We start from the raw sequence: 9583 nt of genomic DNA on the forward strand, positions 1-9583 counted from the left end.
AAGCAAGGCGGGGCTGAGAGCAATAAGAAGGGGACCCTCTGCTTGGCTTGATGGCTGTTGCTCTGCTTCGTGGTCTGGTTCGGCTGGCTCTTCTTGGTTCGTGGAGCTCTTCGTGGTCTCTGCTTGGTTCCCGGCTTGGTGCGACTCCTTGACCTCATCTTGGTTGGTGGTTCTTCGGGGAGGCGACGCATCTTCGGAAGGATCGGCGCCTCGTCTCACCAGCACGTGGTCCGGAGCGCGAGAGGATCCGCCGGAGCTCGGAAAAGATTGCGGCTCGCAGTGATTGGATCCAGTTCGCCCTTGCTGGTGCCCGGTCCGAACAGCTCGAAGACCACATGAGGTTGAAAGGTCCCAGATAGGTCCTGGGCTTCAGCTCATCTGTTCCTCCGAGCTGAAGTCCATATTAAAGGCATCGGCCACCATTTCTTGGGTGTGTGTGTGTGTGTGTGCGTATGTGTGTCCGTGGGCCCATCTAACAAGTCGAGAACTGTTCAGTGCTTTGTGTTCTGTAAATGATTGCATTGCATTTCATATAGTCGGTTTAAATCTGCTCTTATGTGTTCCCAAGTTCCCCATTATTATTAATAAATACCCCCATTGTTGAATGTAACAGCTCGTTCTGTGTTTCTTTCATTGGCTCGACATGACGCATGTTTGAGGATTAGTGTTCGTAACTTGTTCATTTGGTCCGGCCCGACTTTGGTAATTCCGCTCGGTTGCGCCGGATCCGAGTCGGCGATGGCGACTCGATTCGGACAAAGTCGGCTGAGGGTGAACTTCCCCGGTAGTCGGACCACGTGGGTACTTAGGTAAATTGAAGTTGGCAATCGACCCTACCCCACATGGCCTATCCATTGGCGAAGATCGATCCGATAGGGGACCCGTCAGTTCCGGAGTTATCCGGGGCAACGACCTTTACATTCCGGGTGATTGGTCGAGCCGGCTCGTGGCTCCTTCTGGAGGTCGCGCTCACGGTCGACCACCCCGGCCCCGTAACAGTATGTTTGTTTGTCGACATTGTCAAGGCTCATGTGAAAGCTAACACACAGCAAGGGAGGCGTGAGACAAGAGGGGCAGGAGAAGAAAGGAAAAAAACAGTGGAAAACAGAGACGTAAGAAGTTCTGTGGAATGGAGAGGGATGGGGCAGAGAACGTGGGGTATACAAGATGGACATTACAGGGACTTTCAGGAAGGAAAGTAAGGAATTTGTAGGAGGTGGGTTTGGGGTCGATTAATGGGGGTAGAAAAGATCGTGGTTTTGGATGGGGGAAGATAAGAGGAGGTGCTGCACGGCTGTTGTGAAGGCCTAGAGGGAAGAATAGGATCGAAGAGAGTGTGGGAGTTTATTCCAAGGGCGGGAAAACAGAGGAATGAAAGAGTGAAGGTGAGCAGTGATTCGTGATTTTGGTAGTTTTACCAGAAGGGGGTTGCTAATGGACCTTGAGCGCCCTGCGGAAATATCACAGACAGAGCAGGGGGGGGGGGGGACCGGAGAGGGGACGGTAGAAGACAGAAACACCACCGACCTGCCTGCAGTGAGAGAGTGAGAGGTCTAAAGACTCAGCCTCACCACGGGAGATACCATTGATCCTGAATGCCTTGGCTTCCACAGCGTGAAGCTGCTCTGGCACATGATCCCATACCTGACCTGACCTGAAGCCAACAAAGGTGAGAGGCAGGAGCAGCAGCCCAGAGGGGAGAGAAGTACTCCATCAGGCTGCGGACGAAAGCTTTGTATGTGGTCAGGAGCTCAGGTGGGCCGAGGAAGGACTTTGCACGACGGAGGATTCTCAGGCTGATTGGTCTGTTGGACTGGCTTTGGAGGCCAGGTTGGAAATGTGGCTTTCCCAGTCAAGATCATGGCAGATAGTGAGACCCAGAAGCTTGAATGTTGAGAAAGTAGATGGGGGGGGGGGGTTCCAAACGGTCCTTTCGGGGAGACATAGTGAGAGTGTGAAATTTGTCAGGATTGAAAGACATGTTCTACGTGGTAGCCCAGTTTGTAATTTTACCCAGATCTGCAGAGAGCGAAGAAGCTGCTGCTTTCTGGTCTGAGGGATGGCAGATGGTACAGCAGAGGGTGGAATCATCAGCAAAGAGATAAAGAGCAATTTCCAGAGCGTCGGAGAGATCATTAATGAAAACCCAAAAAAGAACAGGCCCAGAACGCTGCCTTGAGGAACTCCAGCCTGGATAGGAAGAGGGGGTGAGAGAACTCCATTTAGGGCCATATGTTGGCTGCGACAGGAGAGGAAATCTGCAACCCATGAGTGGAGATGGACTTGGATACCATAGGAAGAGAGTTTACTGAGCAGGTCAGGGTGCCAGACCGTGTCAAAAGCACGCGATATGTCGAGGGATACGGCTCTGATATCATGTCTGGCATTGAGTACCTCCATCCATTGTTGGGAGAGCAGAAGCAGCATATCCAGGATCGAGTGACCTGGTCGGAAACCAAATTGATGATGGGAAATCAAACCATTGGAGAAGAGGAAGGATTTAATGTCTGAAGCGATGATGGATTTCATCACCTTGCTGATGATTGGGAGAAGGCTGATTGGTCTGTTTTTGCACCTTTGTTATGCAGGGCGGTAATGTTTCCTGATTTCCAAACAGATGGCAGATGACCTTGAATAAATGAGAGGGTGAAGAGAACAGAGAGAGGGTAAGCAAGAGCAGAGGAGCAGGTTTTTCGGATACGTGGGCTGATGCCGTCTGTGTCCTTTTCTTCTGATAAAGTGGAGAGCTTGCTGTCAAACGTTGCCTCAGATTCTGCAACCGGTCTAGAGTCCATGGACAGTTGGGTGCGACTGGGTAAGGTGGGTACAGAAAGTGATGGGTTTTGGACACAAGATTTTGTGGCAAACACCGAGTTTAGGCATTCATCCTTTTCACGTGCAGTATCAGCAGTGCTGCCATTTGAGGTAAGGAAGGGGATGAAGGGGGAACATACACCAGAAACAGATTTGTTTAGACTCCACGAGGATTTGGAGGAGGGAGAGAGGTTTGAGAGTTCAGACTTGAGATTAGAAATATGTTGTTTTCTGGCTCTCATGAGGGTAGACACACACTTGTTTCAAGCTTTATGGAAGGAACTGAGATTACCCTCAGTTGGGTTCGCTTTCCATGAGGTAAAGACACGTTGTTTCCATACAACTGCCTCCCCAAAAGGTTCAGTGAACCATGGGCGGGAGGAAGGGTAGGACAACTGAAGACGAGAGGGGATAAATCTGTGCATGAGAGAGAGCAAGTTTCTTTGAAAGAATTCCCAGGATTAGTTGATGTTGGAGAAAGTCGCGATGGGAGACCAGTATGGAAGTTTGTTGGCTGCTTGGAGACCCTGCCAGTCAGCCTCAGTGAAATGCCAGACTTGATGGTGCTGAGATGGTTCTCTGATAACAGCCAGAAAGATGTCCTCTTTGACAAGCACGTGGTTAGAAGAACCGATTGGAGTGGAGGAAGAACAACAGATATTTTCAGAGAAATTTGTCAAAATCAGATCCAGAGGAGATGGAGTACCGTTGGTTGAGATCTGGGTCAGGAAGTTGACAGATTGTATCAGTCCCAATGAGTTTAAAAGTCTTTTGCTGAAGTGCCATGACAGGTGAGAGAGGTACCCACAACCAGCCAACTGGCATGGCATGATGACAATTGAAGTCACCACATATGAGGAAGATTGAGTTCGGTTGAGAGGATAGAAGTTGGTCCATGCTTTCAAATAGTGAGGTGTAAATGGAGTCATCACTGTTTGGTGCACGTCCACATATAAACATGAGGTGGTAGTGGAGGGGAAGCCGTAGCCAGAGGTATACCTGGGGGTGTGGGGGAGTGAGGGCAGTGCATGGAGAGTGAGGAATAGAGTCTTTGATGAAGAGAGCAACTTCTCCCCCAGAATGAGGCTCAGGTCTGTCATACCGGAGGAGGGAGTAACCAGGGAGAGATACTTTTGAGTCAGAGACATCTTGAGGGAGGAAAGTTTCTCTTAGGCAGATTATGTCTGGTTTGTCAGTGGCAACCTGCATGGAAATATCTGTAAGATTTGAGCGAAGGCCCCGGATATTTGAGGTCCACGCTGTTAATGAAGAGGAAGGGGAGGAGGCTTTGGATGCAGGGGATGCGAGGGAAGGGGGAGGGTAAGACGAGGGAGGAGGGGGGAAGAGGTAAGGAGAGTTGTTGAAAGAGTGTGGGGGTTGCAGAAGAGCTCGGGGAGGTGGCAGATGAGGAGTGGAAAAGGCTCTCAGATGAGGAGGAGAAAAGGCTCTGTGGTGCTGGATTGAGGTATAGTGGTGAGTATTAAGAGAGGGGGCAGAAGGCAGTTGAGGATTTGAAGAGGTGGAGTGATGAGATGGAGGTGAGAGGTTAGGGGAAGGAGGCAGCCTTGTGGGTGTGAAGGGGGCAAGTTTGAGAAGGGTGAGTGAGGGGAGTGAATGGTGGAAGAAGGGCGAGTGGGGAGAGTTGAGGGAGAAAAGTGAGGGGGAGTTTTTGAGAAAGGTGAGAGCGAAGCTTGGAGGGAGAAGAGTGTGATGGTTGCTTTGAGAGGGAGGGGTGAGACGGGTGAATTGGCACTGTAGTTGGAAAAAAAAGAATGGTTGATGGAAAGCGAACAAGCAAAACAAACTGGCGTATTTATAATTTTTAGTTTATAAATGCGATTAAAGACATTTTTTGACGGACGCAATTCAGGTGAATTAAGAGAATGGAGAGAAGAAACATTATAACAGTTGGACTTTTTACATCAGGTATGATGGAAATGTTGAATTCAGAACAGCCTGTTGAAGAAGAAAAAGTCGTGAATTATGACACAGTAATGAGAACCACACCTGTGAAAGAGGAAGATGAAGCATGATAAGAGATCGCATGATCACATGATAAGAGAAGCATGAAGCATGATTATTATTATTCTGGTACCAAGTCAAACGGACTGGGTAACCTATTGTTTTTCTTCTGTTTATTTCTTATTTATTATTTTTCTTCCGCCGGCAATTTGCGGGCTTTTTCGCTTTAAAAACCATTTTCTCTGGAACAGTAAGTCCGATCGACACAATTTTTACCATAGTATGTATCTTTTTTGATAGCATACTTAATTGATAATTGTGACGTCATAGATCACGTGGTGCGGGCGAACAAGAATTTGATACGCTGCTGATTTTGCAGGTTTTCCCACTTACAAAGCACATAGAGGTCTGTAATTTTTATCATAGGTACACTTCAACTGTGTAAGATGGAATCTAAAACAAAAATCCTGAAAATCACATTATATGATTTTTAAACAATTAATTTTCATTTTATTGCATGAAATAAGTATTTGATACATCAGAAAAACAGAACTTAATATTTGGTACAGAAACCTTTGTTTGCAATTACAGAGATCAGACGTTTCCTGTAGTTCTTAACCAGGTTTGCACAGACTGCAGCAGGGATTTTGGCCCACTCCTCCATTCAGATCTTCTCCAGATCCTTCAGGTTTTGGGGCTGTCGCTGGGCAACACGGACTTTCAGCTCCCTCCAAAGATTTTCTATTGGGTTCAGGTCTGGAGAGTTGGCTCGGCCACTCCAGGACCTTGAGATGCTTCAACTCCTTAGTTGCCCTGGCTGTGTGTTTCGGGTCGTTGTCATGCTGGAACACCCAGCCACGCCCCATCTTCAATGCTCTTGTTGAGGGAAGGAGGTTGTTCGCCAAGATCTCGTGATACATGGCCCCATCCATCCTCCCCTCAATACGGTGCTGTCGTCCTGTCCCCTTTGCAGAAAGGCATCCCCAAAGAATGATGTTTCCACCTCCATGTTTCACGGTTGGGATGGTGTTCCTGGGGTTTTACTCATCCTTCTTCTTCCTCAAAACACGGCGAGTGGAGTTTAAACCAAAAAGCTCTATTTTGGTCTCATCAGACCACATGACCTTCTCCCATTCCTCCTCTGGATCATCCAGATGGTCATTGGCAAACTTCAGACGGGCCTGGACATGTGCTTGCTTGAGCAGAGGGACCTTGCGTGCGCTGCAGGATTTTAATCCATGACGACATAGTGTGTTACTTATGGTTTTCTTTGATACTGTGGTCCCAGCTCTCTTCAGGTCATTGACCAAGTCCTGCCGTGTAGTTCTGGGCTGATCCCTCACCTTTTCATGATCATTGAGGCTCCACGAGGTGAGATCTTGCATGGAGCTCCAGACTGAGGGAGGTTGACTGTTATCTTGAACTTCTTCCATTTTATAATAATTGCGCCAACAGTTGTTGCCTTCTCACCAAGCTGCTTGCCTATTGTCCTGTAGCCCATCCCAGCCTTGTGCAAGTCTACAATTTTGTTCCTGATGTCCTTAGACAGCTCTCTGGTCTTGCCCATTGTGGAGAGGTTGGAGTCTGATTGATTGAGTGTGGACAGCTGTCTTTTATGCAGATAACGAGTTCAAACAGGTGCAGTTAATACAGGTAATGAGTGGAGAATGGGAGGGCTTCTTAAAGACAAAACTAACAGGTCTGTGAGAGCCGGAATTCTTACTGGTTGGTACGTGATCAAATACTTATTTCATGCAATAAAATGCAAATTAATTATTTAAAAATCATACAATGTGATTTTCAGGATTTTTGTTTTAGATTCCGTCTTTCACAGTTGAAGTGTACCTATGATAAAAAAAAATACAGACCTCTACGTGCTTTGTGAGTGGGAAAACCTGCAAAATCGGCAGTGTATCAAATTCTTGTTCTCCCCACTGTACATGTTGTTCATAAAGACTGAAAATAATGTTTTATTTAATGTGCATGTGCAAGTGTTGTTATCAGTTGTGTGTGATTGGCATCAGCTTAACACTGCTATTATTTGCATGAGGCACCTGCTCAAAAAGGATGCTGATTGCCTTCCCTCGACTTTTCCTTTGTTTTTGCCACACCAGGAGTTTGTACAACTTTGAGAAGGCAAGAGCTGAAGCAATCGCCACATTCAAGCGCTCAAGTTCCACCATGCACCCGATTGCCAGAGAGATGGTCACCAAAGATCTTCATCTGGTTGCCTCAGATTAAGCAGCTTGGCTGTCATGGTTATTCCTTTGAATAGCATGGTGCCAATAAATCAGTAGTTCTCTGTTAATCATGGGTTTTATTTTGCACTCTTTTGATTATTTGATGGTGCCTTGCTGTCACTCTTATCTTCTTTTGGTGATTGGCTAAGTGTTTTAATATTTCAGAATTAAGAGGTGCTGTGTTTTATTAATGACCTGGGTAAGATATGATTATTCCAAAATTTATTCCAATAAAGTAAAAGTCTCATCCGATGCATTGTTATGTCAACTTTACATATCGTAATTTGATAATTTAATACATCATGGAAACTTTCCCCAAATTGCAATTTGTGTAATGTGATTTCTTGTACCCCAAAGATTTTCAGTTGGTGATTACAAATCCTGGATTCTTTGACTCCATCACTACAACTTCCTTGTTGTGTTTCCAATGAAACATAGTGGCATTACACATACACAGGGCTTCCAGCATGGTAACTGCTCACCCTTCCTGCGATTTCAGCCTTATTAGTGCAATGCTTTGCATTTTGAAAATTTCAGTTCCAAACAAATTGTAATGACAATTAAGACCTACACCATACTCTATTTCCAGAGTATAGATGCTGCCGAAGCAGTTTATTGGCAAGCGTTATACTGGTTGATTCGCCATTGCTTTCCCAGCGTTGTTTGTCCATGCTGTAGTCTTTTAAATGCTGAACATCAAACAAGGAAGCAGCACATACATTTTTTTAATATAAAGTCTTTGGTATGACTCAGCCATGTTGTTATCCACCAACTTCCAAGACTCAGAGCAGACACTTTAACCATTATGCCACCAAATTTGGTTCACCCACTGTAAGGATGGTTTAATTCACCCACTTTTATGATTTCTATGGTGTATTTTATTTTGACTTGTTATACTGGCTTCCACCAGGTGGCACTATATGATTCACACTAATATGGAGAGAATTGTGGTAACTCCCCAACCCCATACACTGGGGGCTATGATTATTTTTACCCTCTAAAACCAACACCTCGACCAACAGTTTTTCATCACATTCCATCCAGCGGTTCATGAACACATGGAAGTAAAACAAACAAACACACAGACACTTCTAGAATTATATGTAATGTGATTTGTGTCCTGTAATACTTTTGAAGCATGGGTTATGAAAAATTGGTCTATTTTGTAGTTATGGCCTTCCCTAAACTCCAAAACTACCTGAACATTTACATTTTCACACAGGCTCCCTCGTTCTTGCACTAGGTTTGGATTTTATGAAGTTTGTTGTAAGTCAGAGAATATGCATGCCAACTGCACAAAATGCAACAGGAAATACATGGGGTCAGTTAAGGGGGAGGTTTAATGCAATGTATTCACTGACAGTCTCAGGAATGTACCATTAAATACTGTAACAATGGTGTCTCAACTCCTGAGGTTTCGACCTTTTGGTCTCAACCTGTTTTTCAGCCCGAACAACTTAAGATGAAAGAGCACCTCTCACATGACTTTAACCACACCTTTATTACAAAATGTCGATAGTTGTTTTATTTTTTTTCTGTGAGCAGTAGGAAATTTTTTTATTTTTTGGCTTTTATCACTTCGGAAACTAATATTTCATGTTATCATTCCAATGTTGGTTGAAGTTAAGAGCCAATGATTGAGGAAGGTTAAGGGCCATCTATATGCTCTATACTAGTGAGCGGTGGGGGTGGAGGGGGGCTTGGTTCCAGACTACAAGCAGATCGTGGGGTACGTCATACTTGCATACATAAAAATATAAGCTTTATTTCTTTGATGAAGTGGATTGTGGTTTCATTCTGCAAGCAGCTAAATAATTAAAGTAAATCAAGAATGAGTCATTCAAATGAGCTCTTAATTTAACAGGTATAGTCGTTTTTCATGTAAATAGGCCAACAGGTTTACCCAAAACTATTTTTAACACACCACACTGCATTGCTCGGCAACGCCAAGATAGAGTTCATGATTAAGTTGAAGACGGATGTTAATGGATGGATCTGGAACATGTAAAATTAAGTCAAAACAAACAGGATTGTGATGTTCTTGTAGTTGTTCCTATGTTTTTGTTAACAACCGAGCAAATTTGAGTTATTACCATGTTAAGTTAGCATCTTTCCTTTTTGTTACATTGATTGAATTTACATTAGTAACGATTGTGTAATCGGCTGTGAGAGAGATAGCGGTTCCCTGTCTGATCCATGTTTAATTCCTGACCTGCATGTTCAATGCTGTGTTCCTTGGATAAACACTCCCTTGGAACTTAACCGTTCCAAGGGGGTGGGTCCAAGCAAGCCTCGCCCAACTGAGTGTCTGCATCCATTTTCATCAGCAGCGTCACTGAGTGGTGTGTATCACCACCATGCCAACGCATAAATACAGGAAACAATAAAATGATTGTTTCTTTTCATGTTTTTGATCATTAATATTGGCAATTTAATCTGTATTGGACGATTTTCAAACATAGGGCCTTGTGTTTGCATTCAACTTTCCAGAAAAAGTGATCTTTCTTTGTATCCAGCGTTTCCAGCAATGTGAATTGTGAATACAGGGAACTATGCATTGACTAAAA

At 44.8% G+C, this 9583-nt stretch overlaps 1 protein-coding gene across 1 annotated transcript in view; it reads left to right on the plus strand.

The window, feature by feature from the left end:
- The window catches only part of LTA4H (leukotriene A4 hydrolase), a 388232-nt gene extending 378649 nt beyond the window's left edge, over positions 1-9583 (plus strand). The window contains exon 20 of the mRNA XM_085895360.1: positions 6891-9583. Within this exon, the coding sequence (XP_085751486.1) occupies positions 6891-7017 (127 nt within the window). The 3' untranslated portion in view covers positions 7018-9583. The remainder of the gene's footprint in view (positions 1-6890) is intronic.

This window comes from Eptatretus burgeri, chromosome 9, assembly GCF_056783735.1.
Source record: "Eptatretus burgeri isolate ZD-2024b chromosome 9, Ebu_testis_v1, whole genome shotgun sequence".
NCBI lineage: Eukaryota > Metazoa > Chordata > Myxini > Myxiniformes > Myxinidae > Eptatretus > Eptatretus burgeri.